General features: G+C 41.9%; 1 protein-coding gene across 1 annotated transcript in view; it reads left to right on the forward strand.

Moving 5' to 3' along the window:
* Window positions 1-2027: 2027 nt before the first annotated feature.
* The window catches only part of LOC145401269 (fatty-acid amide hydrolase 2-A-like), a 232849-nt gene continuing 214105 nt past the window's right edge, over window positions 2028-20771 (forward strand). The window contains exons 1-3 of the mRNA XM_080273598.1: window positions 2028-2041; window positions 4246-4366; window positions 5491-5528. Of these exons, the coding sequence (XP_080129724.1) occupies window positions 2028-2041; window positions 4246-4366; window positions 5491-5528 (173 nt within the window). The remainder of the gene's footprint in view (window positions 2042-4245; window positions 4367-5490; window positions 5529-20771) is intronic.

Genomic DNA, 20771 nt, shown 5'->3' on the forward strand with positions numbered 1-20771 from the left:
ATGCAAGAGGTTAGAGCAATAAAGACAATGCATGGGGGTGAGTGAATATGAAAGTGATTAGAATGGGCGAATGAGAATGTGACGGAGTAAATGTCAACCAATGATTAGGAGAGAGAGTGAGAGTGGGAAAGGTGAAAATGAGTGAGTGTGTGTATCTGTGAGAGTTAGCATATTTGAAACTGTACTTGGGTTAGTGAGGGAGAGTTTTAGCGAGTGTGAGAGTATCTGAATGCATTATGAAGTGAGTGAAAAATGAAAACTGAAACTGGAGAACAAAGGAAAGTAAGTTAGGAGAGAGGACAGCAAAATAAGTTAGTATGAGAGAGAGAGAGAGAGAGAGAGAGAGAGAGATAGATAGAGAGGTTTTGACCGTTTAGGTGAATGTGTGACTGAGTGGATGTGTGAAATGAAAATGTGAAAACTTATTGCATAAAATTTAAGACTACACATATGGGAGTGTGACAGTGCGTGTAAATGAAAGGCGAAAAAAGTGTAAACAACTGTGGGTGAAAATCAGTGAGAGTGACTTGAATAAAGGAAGAGATTGTGAGTGAATGAGTGAGCGATTCAGCCTGTGAGTGACAAAGCTGGTGAGAGGGCTATAGGATGTGATTGATTTACAGTGAATTTCACAATGATTATCACAGAAACTGTAGAACTGACGAAGGTATTGAGTGCTTGTTAGAGAGAGAGAGAGAGAGAGAGAGAGAGAGAGAGAGAGAATGCCATTTGAGATTCCGATGATGATTTTGAGTCATTTCATATCCAACCTCAGAGATTTCGAGGACGCTTTTAATTATCAATTTAAGATATTATTGTAAAATATTCACCATAAAGTGCATTTACGCGTCATAAAGAAACTCGGGCATGATGTGGGATGGTTGCTTTGTGTGTGGTGGGCAGTGCGCATGTGTTGACTCACGGCTTTGTCAAATTCTTAGGGCAGAGAACGGAGGAAGGCACTAGGCAGTTGCCCTGTAGCTGTCGTGGCTGTTGGGGGTAACGTAATTGCTCGCACTTTTCCTCGCACATATGTGTCATTTTGACTTTGCTTTCCTTTTTTGAACATTTTGCTAGAAAGTACAACCACTCAACTTCAAAATAACACCACATCAAGCATTCTATAATGAAAAGTGTATCTACACAGTGCAATCAAAGAAAAAGAGAATGCGGCCGAGAATCATAAAAAAATTTGCATCTTTTCCCTTTCGCTTTACCGCACAATAATATGCATAAATAACCATAATCCATATAGCACTGTAAAGGTAATTTATTGTAGTTTTGCATGATTTAAACCAGATTTATATATCTTTATAAAAATTTTATTGCTGAATATTTTTCTACGGCAAGGTATAAAATTTTTTGTTTTCTAAATCACCTCGTCAGTTTGACGTTTTCGTTGTTTTCCTGTTTTGAATAACTGCCATTAACTACAATTATTCAGCTTTTAAATAACACCACAACTAGCATTCAGTCGTAAAAGATGTATTTACACTGACCAAGCAAAGAAAAAGATTGTGAAGTGAATATGCGGCCGAGAATTTAAAAAATATATATATATATTTTTGCCTTTCGCTTTGTCGCGCAAGAAAATGCAAAAATAACCATAATCTATTTAGCACTGTAAAGGTAATTTATTGTAGTTTTGCATGGTTTAAATCAGATTTATGTATCTAATTTTTTTTTTTTTTTTTTGGCTGAATATTTTTCTACGAAGATGTATAAAATTTTTGGTTTTCGCCAAATTTCAACTCGTCATTTTGACTATACTTTCTTTGTTTTCCTTTCTTGAACCTACTGCGATAAAGTACAACTGTTTTGTTTAAAATGACCCCAAATCAACATTCTATCATGGAAAGTGTATTTACACAGAGCGATCAAAGAAAAATATCGCGGTGCGAAATTATGGGTCAGCGTGAGAGGTTGACTCTAGGACAGACATTTCTGTCCGGCCCAGAAACCTGATAGGGTTAATAAGTGATTTTCAGTGAATGTGAGAGCAAGTGTAGAGGAACGAGTGTGTAAGTATGAGCGTGTGCAAGTGAGTGAGGTTGGAGAATGTTTGTGAGGAGCATATATATATATATATATATATATATATATATATATATATATATATATATGCAAAGTGACGAGGTGTGTGTGAATTAGTTTGGGGGTTAGTGAGAGAGTGTGCAAGAGTAGGTGAGAGTGTAAGAGAAGCAGCATATTAGTGGGCGATAGACTGAGTGAGTATTAGCTTGTGAGTCAGCAAGATAGTGTGCAAGAGTGAGTGTTAAAGAGGACAATACAGGACAAGAGTAGATAAGAGTGAAGTGTGACTTACAGTATATGCAAACCAGCGAGCCTGGAAACTATGCCACTCTTTCTCTCCGTCACTTTGCCAAGTAAGTTTTTTTCCTTCTTTGTTTTTAGTGAACTCGCAATACTTTTCAAAGCCTATGAACTGCAGTAGTATGAAAATAGCACGTGGCACAGATCACTACTCTAGCAGAGGAGGAAAAATCATATTATACATCAAGAGGTGACTGCTTGGAGTGACGTAGCTATAAGATCGAGAGAGAGAGAGAGAGAGAGAGAGAGAGAGAGAGAGAGAGAGAGAGAGAGAGAGAGAGAGAGAGAGAGAGAGAGAGAGAGAGAGAGTGTCTACTCGTAAGTATGGGTAACAGGTTGTTTCGCACCCACATCATTCGTAACAAGCCATTTCGTAACCTCGTCGCTTCGTACCTGAGTCGTTTGGTACCCGAATCAATTCGTGACTGAGACTTTTCGTACTGAGCTTAAAACTGGGAATAAATATTGAAATGACATTGCTACCCCTAGCAGGAAAAGCCAGACTTCCATTGTACACTCTCATTAGCATATTACAAGACAATTGTAAGCTTTTGGAAATCCGCGTTCGACTACTCGGTGAGCAGAGAGAGAGAGAGAGAGAGAGAGAGAGAGAGAACTATCGAACGATGCAAGATCCTCAGCACTTGGGATGATCACGAAACGGGCCATTAGACTACATCACAGGCGCTACTAGCTTGTGGACGGATACAATATGGCCTGAGTCATGATAATGATGTGCATTTTTCCTCAGTTACTAGACTGTAACGCTGCAAGCACTGTGGGTTTCGCCTTTAATGCACACGAAAAGTCCATCCACAGATGTGCTCACGAGGCAATCTAGAACACACATTTCGGAAAATATCACAAAGCCCATGCTTTATTGAATTAATATTCATACCCCTCCCCGTCTTTTGCAGTAGTTACTGTGTACAGGAAATAAAAAAATACTTTTTATTTTTTTAATACTGCAGTAGAACATAGCTGTCCATGCAGAATGATATTTGGGTCGTCATTTAGGTCTGTAAAAATTTTATTCTTATAATAAACTTGCACACTCTGTCCAGAAAGCTACCAACCAATGACGTGATTCATAACCATACACAACATAATAAGAGAACTTTGTTACTATTGATGTTGAATTATCCATGTGCAGTTAGTTATGTATGGAATTAGTACAAGTTACCCACAAAACTTATTATTATTTTTTTTTTAATGAGTCATTCAGCACAATTATATATAATAACTAGCCCACAACCCTGGTGCAGTGAGCTAAAACCTCTGGCCATGTAATGTTTCAACACACAGAATTACTAAAATTTAACTAAAACAAAGTTTCAATTTACTCATATTCTCAGGATCGATATAAACCACTATGAATCTGCCTAATTACTGGTTTATTTACGTAAAAATTCAGTAATTTGTAATCATTTGCTTTATTAACGTGACTTTATTGCATATACATAAAATGACATAACCCCGCCTAGTTGTGCAAACATCACTTAACCGCAGGAGAAGGGGAAGTTAACCTGCATCCCACATGGTTCACTGCTATAAAAGCTTTGGGCTACAACAACAACGACGACGACAACATACAAGCAAATAAAAAACCATGATGTTTATTTCTCCAATAATAAAGGCTATTTTTAGTGTTGCCCATCTATCCATGGTAACACACACACACACACACACACACACACACACACACACACACACACACACACACACACACTTCAACCTCGTTTTGGATTTATATACCGCTGACCATACTTCCATACCCTGGTATTCTCAAGTCTCCAACATATATATAGTTTATCATTCTAGTGTCACCTTTTACGCGAGAAATGCTAGTCAGATAATTTTATATAAACAAATAAACCTTCCGGATTCATATGAACATACTCCTCTTTTCAGGCATATCCGAAATCAAGGCTACTCCCAAAGAGAATTCCTTGTTCTGAGGCGCTGGGCCATCTACCCACACCCAAGCGTGCCCCACTACACCAATAAACTCTTCACACACCATGAGCTTCAGGTTAGAAGGCAATATTCTAGAGTGGATGGGAGGTTTGGTAACACTTGTTCCTTTGCATCTGTTTTATATATTACACCTTTTCATTGTCTTGTAAGGATACTGAGGCAACATATGTTTATTCTGGTATTATATATTGGACTTTAAACATAACGTTAAGGTGTAATAGGCATAGAAAATCACGAAGAAAATTTGAACAAAGTTTCCATTGCCACGAGAAAACTTACACGGGCTCACATCGTGATTTGCCGTAAGATTAAATGGTGATTCCTTGTAATGTTATATAATCTATCAATAAATGTGTTATTAATGGTACTACATTGTAGGGCGTTTGAGAACTTGTGTAGGCAGTAACAACTTTGAAAGTATTACCGTATGTTGGGAAGGAATTTTGGAAACATTACTCTGTGTTGGGAAGGAAATTTGGAAATATTACTGTAAATATGGAAGGAAATTTGAAAATATTACAGTATATTGGGAGGGAACATTGAAAATGTTACTCTGGCTCAGTGGGTTACAGCGCTCCGCTCTGACCGAAGGGTCGAAGGATCGAATCCACCCAAGGGTCATTGGTAGACATCAGGAAGGGCATCCGGTCATAAAATGCTACACGCTCCAGTCCAAAAGTCCTCTACCCAGGGGCAACGCCTTAGCCCTTCGGGGATATCTGGCGTAAAATCAAATTATTATTATTATTTTTTTTTTTATCTGCTGGGAAGGAACTTTGAAAATATTACTGTATAATGGGAAGGAACTTTGAAAATTTGACTATGATGGAAAGGAATTTTGAAAAAAAAAAAAAAAAGTATGTTGGGAAGGAACCTTGAAAATCTATGTTGGGAAGGAACTGTGGAAATATTAAGGTATGTTAGGAAAGAACTTTGCAAATATTGCAGTATGTTAGAAAGGAATTTGAAAATATTACCGCATGTAGGGAACGAACTTTGGAAATGTTACTTTATGCTGGAGAGAAATATATATGCATAAAGTTTTTCTTAAATCTCGACCCCATCTGAACAGCTACGCATTAAACGATTCTCTGTTCTTTCTTTACCATGTGATTCTTCATTACAAGACTGCTGCATCCATTGTCTCTTATTTCACTTGACTTTGTGTATTTCCTTCAGCACTCAGACTACCTTTCTCAGTTATGCATCGGTTACAGGTAATACTCAAGATACTGTAAGCTGAACCAATTGAAATTATTAAGAACCATGTGGTACCAAAGCCATACAGAACAATAAGGTAGACCAAACAAAACTACTAACCCCTCTGGATGTTGGGGAAAATCCGAAATATGGAACTACAATATAATGTGTGCAGCCTGTACTGTACAAGTAGGGAAAGTTCCGAGCGAGACTCTGACTGAAGAAGTTTTTAATCTCTTTACCGTTATTCTCCCTATAACAGTTGGTGCTAATCCCCCCCCCTTCCCGACTCGCCCCCTCTCCTATTCATCACTTTCTAAAATTTTCAATCAGCTTAAAATTAAGTTATTGAACAACTGTCTGTCTGTCTATCTATCTATCTGTCTGTCTATCTATCTATCTATCTATAAGCTACGAACAAGGCACCAAGGGCCAAAAGCCACAAGATTGTAACCCCCCCTAAAAAAAAACAAAAAAAAACAAGCTAACAGAGAGACACTTTCAAGAACCGTTCACTTTGAGATGCCTGTACACTGTGTGTTTGAAAGATGGGAGGTCTTAGGCAGTATGAAATACAGACAGAGAAACACAGTTCCAGAGTTGACCTGTTGCATACATGAAGGACTGGGAGTACTGGTTACCTCTTGCATTAGAGAATTGGATAAGAGTTTGTTGCTAGATCGGTGCTACATGCCCGCCGCAGTGGAGGAGGGTTGCAAGCATACAGTTGACAGGAGCAGTGGCCATTGAAGTAGCAATGGAAAAGAGATAAGGATGCAACAGTGCAGGAAAGAGGCAGGGACTGAAGGAAGCCAGTAATAGGAGGAGAGTTAATAAGACAGAAAGTTTTTGACCCCACCCTGTTGAGAAGAGCTGTATGTGGGGAGCCTCCCCACACATGAGAGTTATATTCTACACAGAGGTGAATAAACCCATGCATAATGTCAACAACTGTGGATTGGTAAAGAAGGCACAGAGTCGGTTTAGCACGCCTAATCTCTCGGTAGCAGATTTTACAGGAAAGGTATTATGATCATCTCGAAATAAATCCTGAGAGAATGAAACCCTAAGTATGTTTAAAGATGATGCAGGATGAAGTTGGATATTGCTGAAAATTAGAAAATACTGCAGAAGATTTTGACGGGTTGGAAAATGTAAGAACTGAGTTTTTTATGCATTAAAAACAACACGATTAACTTACTATTACCCCAAGCAGTGATATGAGCCAAGTCAGGCACTAGGTGTGCCTAAGCCTCACCTCTTATATGTTGAAGTAACTGCAGAGATGGATGCTGCGGGAAGTGAAAGGAAAGGTGATGGGTAGGGTCATCAGTGTATGAGTGGATAGAGTCAGATGTACAGATTTCAAGGACGTTGATGAAGAGAAGGAAGACAGTTGGTCATAGGACAGAGCCCTGAGCTATTGATAGCTCTAGGAGACGAACGTGGCCGTCAACAACAACAGCAGGCACAGAACGGTCAGAAACGAAGCTAGAGATGAGGGCACATATAGAAGGATATAAACCGCAAGGAGGCAGTTTGGAAATAAAAGATTTATGCCAGACTCCATGGAAAGCCTATGGTACTTCAAGTGCAAAGGCAAAGCTTTCGACAAAATCCCGAAATGAGGATGAACATGAGTCTGAAAGGTAGGTGAGGATATCGCCAGTGCAGTGTCCCTGGCAGAATCCTTACTGACAATCGGAAAGGAAGTTGTGATAGAAAGGGTGCTTTATTATTTATTTTTTAAGGACAAATAAAAAAACGGAATAAAGGATGTTATGGCAATTGGGCGATAGTCAGAGGGCTGGAAATCGTCGCCCTTCTTTGGGACAGGCTGAATGAAAGCAAACTTCCAGCAAGAAGGAAAGGTACATGTTGACAGACAAAGGTGAAAAACGTTACCTAGGCAGCGTGTGAGCATAGAGGCACAGTTCATAAGGACAACGGGAGGGACCACAACTGGCCAATATGCCTTGTTAGTATTGTGGCCAGTGTTGGAAGAAAATTCATCAGTTGAAGACATTTTAATGTCAGCCATGAAGAAGTTAGTTGGGGACAGTTATGGAGGAACAGCACCAGAATCGTCTAAGATGGAATTAGAGGAGAAAATCTGATCAAAGAGTTCCGCATTATCAGTAAAGGAAACAGCTAAAGAGACATCAAAATGGAAAAGAGGAGGGAAAGATGATGAGGTAAAGTTGTTAGAAAGGTTTTTGCCAATGGTGCCAGAAGGAGTGGGAAGAATTTGGGCTGGAGAGTTCAGAACATTTACTACAAATGAAAATACTTTCAACAGAGTGAAGAACAGACTCTGCATGATTCTGAGCAGAAAGATAAAAGAGATGATATTCAGGGGTGGGATTGCTCCGGTACCTTTTGTAGGCCAGCTCCTTGCTGTGGACGGCATTGGAGCAAGCGTGATTAAACCATTTTATTTTTATTTTTTTGCATTAGCCAGAGGATATGAGAAAAGACTGTATGCTTCCATGTCCAAGAGAATATTGCTTAAGGGACACTTAGATGGCTTTCGGCCATGGAAGCAATTGTCACTTCAGGGTTAATCAAAGAAGTATTGCATGAGGGCCTCACAATCAGCTGTTTCAGAGTGCCACAGCTGCCGCTTCCTTGGGAGGGTGCACAGGCTTTGCTGGTGCGATAGGAAAGTTTAAGGTGATAAGATTTTGGTCAGAGGAACCCAACACAGAGAAAAGATTAAGAGAGTAAGCAGAATGATTAGTTATAAAGGAGAGGTCAGGTATGTTAGAACTCTCACCTAGGTGGTCAAGGATACAGGTAGCATGCTGTACAAGCTGCTGTAGATCAATGAGGATAGAAAAGATATGGGCTTGTTCGCCAGGTGGGTTAGTGAAAGGAGAGTAGAGGGGAAGGCAGTAATCAACACTAAAAATCACCTAGAATGGAGATTTCAGAGACAGGAGAAATTGATATGATGTGTTCTATCATAGAGGTAAGATTGTTGAAGAATTTTTCATAGTCAGTAGAATTAGGGAATAAGTAAACTGCACAGATATATTTTGTCAAAGAATGACGGGATAGCCAAAGCCAGAGATTAGAGATTTCAGAAGATTCAAGTTCAGGAACATGAGCGCAAGATACATTGTTGCATACATATATACAAGAGCCACACTTAGTTTTGAAGTAATTATAAAGTAGGAGGATACAGAGAAGGGTTTGCCATCAGTTGCCTCAGACAGTTAAGTCTATAAGGAAGAGAATGTGAAGTTTAGAGAAGAGCTGGTGTTCAGCAGAGAGAAAGTTCGAGGAATGGCCGCTAATGATGCATAGGTGAAAAATTGAGTCAGGCAGTGGTTCGAGGCATCTTGCTTGGTCATCACCCACACACCTGCACACCACCTGCGTGGCTCCTGGTTTAAGCTGCAGCTCAGGGTCACCAACAACTCTACCGCGTCATATGCACCAACATGCCCATAAAGTTTATAACATACCCCTGAACATCATGTTTTACTCTCCCTTTTGGCAACAAATTTTCTATGCCCCCTTGTCCACGATATTCCAGCACCTTATTCCCGAGTAATAATATTAATTGATGCTGATGACTCACCAATAACTTCTCAACACTCCAAAACACAACAAGCAGCCGGCCTGCTTTAACAGTACACATAGTCACTAGGGCACTGGCTTTAATAAAGAAGAATGACTGTTTCTGCAATCAAATCAGCCATCTCTCACGATATACTCCGAACCCCAACTGGGAGGAATTCCCACTCTTTGGGAGTTATTTTAAGTAACTCTAGATTATGAAGTTATTCACCTTCATTCAGTGGTACTTCATAGCGTGTAATGGTAAGAAATCTAGCAGTATCACGGAGATTTTAACAACGCTTTGGGCATAGGCTGTTAGAGAGATATTATACTTTTTATGTAACTGGCTGTGTATGAAATTTATGATCAACAACACATCAAAAAGGCTGCAATGATCTTATATCGTTTGTTCCACCTCTCCCTTTGAAGTGTTCAGATTTATCCCCGGGGAGAACTACCTCCATTTGGGAATCCCTTCTCTACACTGACACGAACCTAACTCACATTCTCAAGTCTGCTACATTAACCCATTGTTTCCTGGGATAATTTTTTCCCTTTTATTTTTGCCTCTTCTGAAGATTTTATCCAGTTTGCAATATACTTTCCAGCTAGAAGAATTAGAAATTATCTTAGTATACCCGTTAAGCATGACAGACCTCTTGTAAACTGAATAAAAATATCTGGCAACAGAAAAACAAACCTACGCCTTTGGTAGTCGCACCCACCTCATGATTATTATACGGGGTAAAGAAATTATCTTTTACGGAGGAGGCGGAGGGGCAATCCTAGGGAGTCCCACCTTCTATAAACTCTGGTCTGGGTGAAGGTCTACTCACTATTTTATTCATCATCCAGTCCTACTTTGCCCCATGAGGAGTGTACGAGCCCGGGGCTAGGCAAGTTGGTCCTGACATTTACACCAGCCTCACTCATCCCTGAGTGGCATTACGTGAGCAATAAACCCCAACCACCCTTGGATATAAACCTTTACTAGCTCAATCCGTTTGGAGCTCCGTAATTACCCAATAAAGCACCAGGCGCCAAAATTTGGTTTTATGGTTACCACCCAGCGTAATAAATGGTTTCCTGGTGTACAGGAAACCATTTGGCTTGTTCCTCAGTGTAGAGTCACCCACAGGCAGAAGGAAGAGGAAAGAAAGAAGGAAAGAAAGACAGAAGAGGGAGTGTAAAATTACCCACAGGCAGAAGGACGAGGAAAGAGTAAAGGAAAGACAGAAGAGGATGGAAGGAAAGAAGGATGGAGGAAAGGAAAGGGTAGACACCCGAGAGCAGCACTACATCGAGTGAGTGGAGGTGAGCGCCCCCACCTGCCACAAATGAAGGTCTACTACTGAGAAAAATTTCGTGTGCCCATGTAAAACTTACAGAGTTGTCTCCCGGAGGGCACTCCTATCCCTGTCGTAGATGGTGGGCATTGGGGGTCCCATCCTGCCTAAAACATGTCCAGGGTAAATTTTTTGTTTCTCGTTTGGCCAGGACGCCCCCGGGCTGTACCCCTCTCACGTGGGGATCTCTCCCTGTCTAAAATGTGGTCCCAGTATTAATCGACCATCATGTAAAAATTTCATGTTCTTATATAAGAAATTATGGTAGTTTTCCCTAGAGGCCACCTCCTCCATCTAAGAGGGCAGGTTGCTCATCAGGGGTCCTACCCAGCCTGAAATGTGACGCGGGTCAACGTCTACCAAGAGCAAAATTCCGTGTTCCAAGGTTGAAAACTATGGTTGTGCATAACGGCTTTGCCAGGACACACAAGAGCCTCCCAGTCCCTGGTGAGTCACGTCCCTCGGTGGTTCCACCCTTCCAAAAACATGGCTGGGTCGATATGCAAACTTTCATGATCTCCAATTAAAAACTCTAGTTGTTCATGACAACTGGCTGACACCACCTGAAGTCACCCCATCCCCATTTGGGGATGGCCTCTCAAGGGAGCCACTATGCTTATAGCCTAGTGCGAGTGAAGCTCTGCCACTGCGCAAAAACTCATGTTCTTAGGTTAACCCCTTAAGTCCTAATTGCATCAATTGATGCGATTTGAGTGTTATGCCAAAATGCCTTATTGCATCAATTGAACGCGGCCTGTAAAAAACTGCGGAGCACTTGCACCACCCCGGTTATGACGTACAAGGCTTCAGGCCAATGAGAACTCGCTCATGATGTGGCGTGAGGGGGGATCGGACCAACCCGGGCGATGGGGGGGCACCCCCTTCTCGGCCACCTCCATGCCACCCTCTACTACACTCCCTCACACCCTCCTTGTCCCCCATCACTCTCCCACCCCCTATGCAACTGCATTTCTCCTCCCACTACAACCTGCATCCCTTTCCACCCTCTCTTGCCCTCCTCCCTCCCTTCTGGCCTCGTCCTCCCCCCCAAACCCCACCCCATCTCTCCCTCTTTGTCCTTCACTATCCTTCTAACCCCCAACAGGCCTCCGAGTGTCAGGCCTGATGTATGCACAGTCATGACCATAAATGATCACCTATCCTCCTGTACCCCGTGCCTCAGACTGGCTCGTTAATGCGCAGCAAGTCACACTGGAGTAAGAGGGGCTGAGAGGGAGGGGCCAGAGAGAGAAGGGAAGGTGGGTGGGGGGACGAGCGATGGTGCTGGGGTGGAGCGAGGGAGGGGAGGGAGGATAGGTAGGGGAGGGATAGTGAAGTGCGAAGTTGTGGCCACATAATTTCCCTATTTTCTTTCATTCACAGCATCATATAAAGGAGTTACAATTCGGTAGATGAAGGTGCGTTACACCTTGTATGGCGACGTCAGTTAACAAACTTTACTAAGGATTTCAGGGGCAGTGTCCAACCGTTTTTTTTAAATAACGTCTCAACAAAGCGTCGGACAATGATTTAACTTTGGCAGTGCATGTTTGAGACCCCGACCTAATTTGTAAAATTATGCTTTTGTACCAAATGTGTATGAATAAGGCATTTATAAGAGTAAATGTAGGGTAAACTTAGCTAAAATCGTCAGAGGCATGTAGCGAGGCTAGCTTCGGTCACGATACAAGCCCCGCCCACAATTCGGAACGTGACGTCGGTGTGACGTAGTAGTAATCACCGACGCAAGTGGCATTTCTATCTTTCTAACCCCCCCCCCACATACTGTACTTTCTCTCTCTCTCTCTCTCTCTCTCTCTCTCTCTCTCTCTCTCTCTCTCACACACACACACACACACACACACACCGAAGTAATATTTCACCCGTACTACAGATTCAGTATGGTCCTTATATGAGAAGAATGTTTCCGAAAAAAAGGTTTACTTGGAGGAAATTACTTATCATTTACGTGGACAATACGGCCATTGCTACATGCTCGGTGCATGTAACATAGAGCAGTGGTTTATTAAACTTGTTCATTGTGAACAGCCACTATCATCTTTAAAAGAATATATTTTTTTATAATAAAATAAAACTGAAAAGTAGCATTTTTAATGTGATTGATTGGCATGATTTAAAAGGAAATATATTAAATTCCTAATGCGGCTTGAGTTCCCGGATGGAAATCACCCAAACCCCAGGTTATAAATCAGTGACAGAGACATGCATTATTGTAGTGGGCGATAAGAGGTGGAGACATCAAAGGTATACAATGATGTAAATAACATGCTCAGCACAACCTTTATTCATCATCACTTACTTCAGTGATTACTACTCTTCAGAAGTGAATAAGTCATATTGACGTCACAATATGTGTAAGAGGGCGATGCATATACTATGTACTAATAGGGAGTCTGGAGGGATGTACAGTCACTCTAAAAATCAGCTGCAGCTTAGAAATATGAGTAACCCTGAGGCATTGAATCTGAAGCAGCTTACATAAAGACAGAACTGCCACTTGCGTCGGTGATTACTACTACGTCACACCGACGTCACGTTCTGAAATGTGGGCGGGGCTTGTATCGTGACCGAAGCTAGCCTCGCTACATGCCTCTGACGATTTTAGCTAAGTTTACCCTACATTTACTCTTATAAATGCCTTAATCATACAAATTTGGTACAAAAGCATAATTTTACAAATTAGGTCGGGGTCTCAAACATGCACTGCCAAAGTTAAATCATTGTCCGACGCTTTGTTGAGACGTTATTTAAAAAAAACAGTTGGACACTGCCCCTGAAATCCTTAGTAGATAGGTGGTGCTATCAGGGACTGGCTCGTGCAAGAAATATACTGACGTGACAGATCAAACATTTGTTCGGGGGCCAGGTATTAGTGTTTAGCCCTGTATTTTGACTTCATGTGCAGAATGGAATCTGGATGGCTTTGACTTCTGTAATGTTTGTGTAAGAAATGTCCTCTACCCTTACATATGATTAATTTTTGGAACTAAATATTATATGCAACCTTTGAAATGGCTGTCCAAGTAAATATGATCAGCCTCGCGGTATACACTCCCTCTATACAGTCACCATCATGTCAGTTCAATAATTATTTATTGACGTCTCAATATGAAAAGGCTATTTAAAATAATTCTGCATTAAAGGTAAATAAATTTGACGTCTGAGCTCATGGGTGGATATGATAACGGTATTTCTCATAGTATGTTAGAAGGAAAATGAAACAAAATCCTACCCAAACTCCCAAAATATATTTATGTCAATGTTTACCAACACTGGTCAAGCCAAAGCAGCCAGGAACGCCTTAGTCAGTAGTCCAGTGGCCTCATGCCTTAAAAACCTCATGCAGGCTTCGCGTCACCGGGGAAACAATGTTGTTGATGGTTTGCTGGTTTCGTCTGTACAGCTCCCACTCGTCCTCGATTTGCTGGAGGAGACGGACCCGTGTCCTCTCGTTCTCTGGCTTCCTCGCTTTGACAATCTGGGTCCACACAATCTCGATGTCTCTGCAGTAATATTTGATCTGTCACGTCAGTATATTTCTCTCACGAGCCAGTCCTTGCTATCACCACCTATCTAAAGCTTGTTATCTGACGTCGCTATACAAGGTGTAATGCAGCTTTATCTACCGAATAGTAACTCCTTTATATGATGCCCAGAATGAAAGAAAATAGACAAATTATGTGGCCACAACTTCGCATTTCAATCTCCCTCCCCTACCTACTCTCCCTCCCCTCCCTCACTCCACCCCAGCACCATCGTTCATCCCCCCACCCACCTTCCCTTCTCTCTCTGGCCCCTCCCTGTCAACCCCTCTTACTCCAGTGTGACTTGCCGCGCATAAACGAGCCAGTCTGAGGCACGGGGTACAGGAGGGTGGGTGATTATTTATGGCCACGACTGTACCTGTTTCATATTATTTCTACCTCCCAAATTTTTACACCTCACTCTGTTCATTTCTCATTTCGTACCTACCAGTTTCTGTACGTACGTAGTTGGAGAATGCTGTATGTTGTACTACATACGACGCATCTTATTGTTTTTTGTTTTTTTTTCATTCTCCCTACCTGCCCAGATTAGCACCTTTGAGTAGTGTCCGTCTGTATTAGTTTTCGAAAGACTATGAGGCCATGTAAGGCTACTCCCCACACCTGTTTCATCTCTCCACACATACAAACACACCTGTATTCAAGGCTGATGTGATAAATTTCAATGAAATGGAGAGTTTCCACAGGAGTACTTGGTTGTTGCCGAAACTGTAATGATAAGTGTGATGAAGTGTAATGATTATGTGATAATTGTAATGGTGTGATAAATGTGTAACGAGAAGTTGGGAGAGTAAAAGAGAAATCGGAAACAAATTATTGCTTTCCCCCCCCCCTTCTTGTGCATGCATTTATAGCATTATTCAACTTTTATTTTGATGTCCTTGATGGTTATAAATATTTATATGCGTCTGTGTTAGTTTTGGAATGACTATGAGGCCTTGTAGGGCTACTCCCCACACCTGTTTTATCTCCCCACACCTACATACACACCTGTTTTTATGGCTGGTATGACAAATCCCATTGAAATGGAGGGTTTCCACAAGAGAATTTGGTTGTTGCCAAAATTTTTCTCCCTAAGTACCACGAAGGCCTTGTAGGCCTACTTCCCACACTAATTATCTCCTCACACCTACATACACACCTGTTTTCTTGGTAGATGTTACAGAACACACTGAAGTTCTTTCTTTTCATGCGACAAGCTGGTTATTTCCAACCCCCGTACCTACTGTATACGCCTACTCTCCACAGCCTGCATTATCTCCCCACTGTCTAGTAATCTCCTCACACCTACATACACCTGTTTTCATGACTGGTGTGACAAAACACTTTGATATGACCTGTTTCAATAAGGAAAATAAGTTCTCAAAATTTTCATGTTTTCGATTGTTTTCGAGGGGTAACTATCATAAATTTTCTTTGAACTTTGACGCGCGATTGTGCGGTAACCATTAGGCCTGCGGGGGTACGGATTGCGTTGTCAGGTGTGTAAATTCTTCCTCTTTAGCCAGAACACAGTCAATTTGCCCTTGGTGAAAGTCGCCAAAACACCCCCGAATTGCGGTCTTAAGGGGTTAAAAAAAAAACAAAAAAAAACACGTCGAACGGTTTTGAGTGGGACACCTGGGAGCTGCCGACTCTGTGGGAGGGGGGGGGGTGAGGCAGCACTCAGGGATCCCACCCTGCCTGAAACGTGGCTCGGAGAAACTTCTACCATTATGTAAAATTTAATTTTCGCAACACTTCTACCATGAGGTCTGGACGACATTCTTCAAGAAAGTACAGTAACCCAGTGTGCGTGTGAGTGAATGAGTGAGTGTGTGTGTGTGTGTGTGTGTGTGTGTGTGTGTGTGTGTGAGAGAGTGAGCGAGACTAAGAGAGTGACAAAGCGACATAGGGGAAAACATTACGGTATAATAATTTGCTAGCCACTGTGTGTGCGTCACCTGAATTAAAAGGACTCTTGGATTTATATTACAAATACATAATATCTAGATGGCCTTTTCTCAGCAACAGTGTCTTGTAAAATCAATGCCTGGAACATATCCATAGACATTACTTTTGGACAGCAGAAGAAATATCTGAGAACGGTCTACAAATCCATCCATCTATCTATCTATCTATCTATATATATATATGTTGTTATGGGGGTGTGTATTACGGTGCACTCTTAACCCATAATTAAGCACCAAAAGGGATAAGATAAAGTTTGCAAGAAAACTAACTTAACTTTACTGTACACTATAACATACACAACCAAAGAAGAAACCAGGGTTCGTTTTACAAAAGGAGGATTCATATAGGCCTCAGGATACAAATATAAAACAAGTTATTTCTTACCTAACCAGAATATACTCAGTGGAAGCTAAGTACTCAAAGCTCGAGGAAACGTGGAGACTTCGAAGGTTAAATCCAGATATAAATCACACACTAGTGTAAATGGAGGAGTGAACCAAAACTGGGAAATGATGCACAAACAGTGTGTTTTGTAATCAAAGTCACGTAGTGAGTAGTGTTGGGGAAAAGTGCAACACAATGTGACAAAAGTGTAAAGTGACAGTACATGAGACAAAATGTGTAAAAAAATGTGTACAGGAATGTGTGTACAAAATGAGACTAAAATGTGTGTCTGTACAAAAAGAGACAAAATGAGTGTCTGTACAAAAAGAGACAAAAAATGTGTACAGGGATGTGTGTACAAAATGAGACAAAAATGTGTCTCTTCACACTTTCCTGGAGCTTACAAAGGAGACTTACTCCGCCTTTCTCAGCTAATTAATCACTAGGCTGTCTTAAAAATAATCTCCATTCATACAGAAACAATAGAGGCACCTGCTACCAATGAGGGCCTCATACACTCCACACAGAACCAATTGCGTGCCATCAAGAACGTGACGAAAGCGCCATTTAGGCTTCTAATTGGCAAACATCCCTACTTTGCTCCTCCCACATTATGTCACACCCAGTATTTCAAGGACAAGAGGAATCTTCTGCGTAATTTGTGAGAAAAACATCTGGTGTGCTATCAGTTGAGAAGGCAAAAGTTGACCGCTAAGTAAATAGACGTGGGGACTAGGGTTACCCCTTACAGCCCGCAAAACTGATGAGAGAAAAGATTTATTGTTCTTAACGGCTCGCATCTCTCTCCTTTCATATCATCTTATCTTCTATTTCACCAATTCGCTACTGGGGAACTATGCCAGTGACACCTCCCTTCCTGAGAGAAGAAATTTCCAAAGGGGAAATTTCTGGATATTGTATTCTGGACTGGTAATCTGCTAAAACATTACTAACACCTTTTACATGTCTTACATCAAGGAAGTATGCTTGCAAAAATAGGGCCCAGCCGGTCAATCTAAGATTTTTGTCCTTAAATTGGGACAAAAATTTCGGAGGGTGGTGGTCAGTGTACACTACATCACCTGACTTTGGACCAACATATACAGAGAAGTGTTGAAGGGCAAGTATGAGTGCAAAGAGTTCTTTCTCAGTAGTTGAATAATTTCTCTGGGCATTATTGAACATTTTGCTAAAATAGCACACAGGCATCTCAAAACCTCCATCATTATCCTGAAGCAAAACTGCACCAGCCCCTAGGCCATTGGCATCAATAGCTAATTTAAAGGGTTTATCAAAACTGGGAGCTTGAAGCACTGGGTGACTTGACAGGATGGCTTTGACTTTAGAATAGGCTTCCATACATTCTGGCTTCCACTCATACTTGACTCCTTTTCTTAACAAATCAGTGAGGGGAGCTACAAGATCAGAGAAGTTCAGGACAAAACGTCTATAGTACCCTACCATACCCAAGAATCGTTGCAACTCTCTCTTATTTTTGGGTTGGGGGGAATTGACTATGGCCTGAACTTTAACATCAGGTAGACTCACTTGGCCTAAACTGACCACATAACCTAGGTACTGCACTCGAGCCCTCACAAATTCACATTTAGCTAAATTAAGCACTAAATTAGCAGAGGACCATCTCTGAAGCAAGGCATCTAGATGGCTCAAGTGTTGTTCCCAGGTGTTGCTAAAAATAACATCAAAAATGTAACACAGTTCTCAACATCCTTGGTGAGATCATTCATCAGCCTTTGGAAGGTGGCAGGAGCATTCTTCATACAATAGTGCATGACCTTACATTTATAAGTCCTGCCACTGACCACAAAACAGGAAATTTCTTGGGCCCTTTCTGTGAGTGGGACTTGCCAATATCCCTTCATTGAATCTAATTTTGTGATAAACTTAGCACTGCCTATCGCATCCACACAATCATCTACTCTAGGAAGTGAGTAAGTATCAGTCTTGGTAAGGGAGTTGACTTTATGACAATCAATACAAAAGCGATGTGACCCATCGGGTTTTGGAACCACCATGACCGGGGAGCACCACTCACTTTGACAGGACTCGATTAACCCCTGCTGCAACATGTAGTTCAGTTCCTCTCAAATGATGGTCTGCTTCTGAGGACTAGCCTGGTAGGGGGACTGTTTCACAGGGCTGGTATCTCCAACGTCCATGCCGTGCTGTGCAACTTCCGTCCATCCTGGGGTGTCCCGGAAGACATCAGGGAACTTCCTGAGAAGGGCAACAAGCTCAGCACACCGCTCTGCAGTCAAGTGGGAGAGTTTATTAGTCAGTGTACTCCAAGATTCCTGGTTTTCTCTCCAACTGGCCATCTGGTCCAAAGTCAAAGGGCAGCCCTCGTCCTCCGCCAGCTCGACAGCCAACACCACGCAAGCAGCACTAGGGGGGTCCATGTCTCGCCAGTGGTACTCCTTCAACATATTTATATGGCACAATCTTCGTTCCTTCCTCTGGTCTGGGGTTAAAATGACAATTTACTTCACCTACCCTCTTTTCCACTAGATAAGGGCCTGCAAAACTTGCCTGCAGAGGCTGACCATGAATGGGAAGCAAGACAAGAACTTGATTGCTGGGGTGAAACACTCTGTGCCTAACTTTCTTAGAGTGGTCATACCACTTCTTCATCTCCTGAGAGGACTCCAACTGTGCCCTGGCTACTTCCATACTATAGGCCAGTCTTTCTTTAAATGTTGACACATAGTCTAGCAAATTAATTTGGTCATCATCCTTGACTCATTGTTCTTTGAGGAGTTTAAGAGGACCTCTTACTTCATGGCCAAAGATTAACTGAAATGGGGAGTAGCCCAAGGACTCGCTCGGTGCCTCTCTAGTTGCAAAAAGTAGGAAAGGCAAACACTTGTCCCATTCCTTTTCATCAACACATAGTTTTCTGAGCATACTCTTCAAAGTTTAGTGATACCTCTCTAATGCACCCTGACTCTGAGGATATGCTGAGGAAGTGATCTGTGAGATTCCTAACTCCTTAAGGGTTTGTCTGAACAGTTTGGAATTAAAATTACTTCCTTGATCCGACTGCACTTCTTTAGGGAGACCAAAACTGGTAAAGAAGGTTAGCATCTCCTTTACAACCAATTTAGCTGAAATATTTCTCAAGGGAATGGCTTCTGGATATCTAGTGGCCATGTCTAACATTGTGAGGATGTACTGGTGGCCTGAAGAGGTCTTAGGCAAAGGGCCAACAATGTCCACAAGGGCTCTAGTGAATGGGGCCTCAAACACAGGTAGAGGAATCAAAGGAGCCGCAGGGATGGGCTTATTGCTCTTACCGACAAGCTGACAGGTGTGACATGACCAACAGAACCGAGAGACATCTCGACGGATTACAGGCCAGTAAAAATGCTGCCAGATGTGGAGAGAGTCTTCCTCACCCCTAAGTGACCTGCTAAAGAAGAGTCATGAGCAATGGACATAATTTTTCGCCTATAGGGTCTTGGAACCACCATCTGATGTACAGTCTCCCACTCATTATCATGGGCAACACTAGGAGGTCTCCTTCTTCTCATTAACACGTTATTTGGCCTTAAATAATAACACTCTGTCAGTTCAGACTCACATTCATCTTCCATAACTGCTGAGTCAATTAAAGTGGCAATCTCTGGATCAGATCTTTGCATATCAGCTAACTTTGCATTTGCATCAGTCTGGGGAGAATCATCAACCTCTGAGTCATTTAACTGGGCAAAAAAGGTATCACCAAGCCCAATATCCTCATCGGCATTGCCAGTGCCATTACTGTCAACATTCTCATGGCTGGCTTTTGCCGTCATAGCTCTAGTTACAGCACATGCGGGAAACAATTTAGGACATGAATCTTCCAACTCTTTAGTCCTATCCTCACTCAGGGGAGTTTTTGACACGCAGGGAACAGCACTCACCTGTCCTCCCGCCAAGTCATTACCCAAAAGGAAAGTGACCCCTTGTTCAGGAAGCTGGTCAACAACACCCACACGCACTGAACCAGTAATTAACTCTGACTGGAGCTCCACCTCAACTAGGGGAACAGATACAAACTCAGCTATATCCTGTAGCAAGACACGTTCATTAGGGTCAGCTACATCAACAATCCCTTCAACACTAGTTACTGTGAAGCTTCTGTGTCTCTAAGTATAGTGACTTCCATACCATCTTTTCCAGCAACTGAAATTAATCCCTTAAAAATAAAGTTAGAAAATAATGACCTGGGGAGGAGTCACTTTGAGTACTGCTTGGGGGAGGACACTCTGATGGAGTCTTATTACCACTCTCACCTGAACCTGACGGCTGCACTGCCCCAGTCTTACTAATGTCTAACAATGGCTCTACAGGAGTCTGTCTATCCACCACTGACGGCTCCACTCTGGCCTTATAAACAATATGCACCTGCTGGGGTTGTGTCTGACTACCGCTAACAATATCT

The sequence above is a fragment of the Coenobita brevimanus genome, chromosome 55 (assembly GCF_032717465.1).
Source record: "Coenobita brevimanus isolate Jiangsu-jjx chromosome 55, ASM3271746v2, whole genome shotgun sequence".
Lineage (NCBI taxonomy): Eukaryota > Metazoa > Arthropoda > Malacostraca > Decapoda > Coenobitidae > Coenobita > Coenobita brevimanus.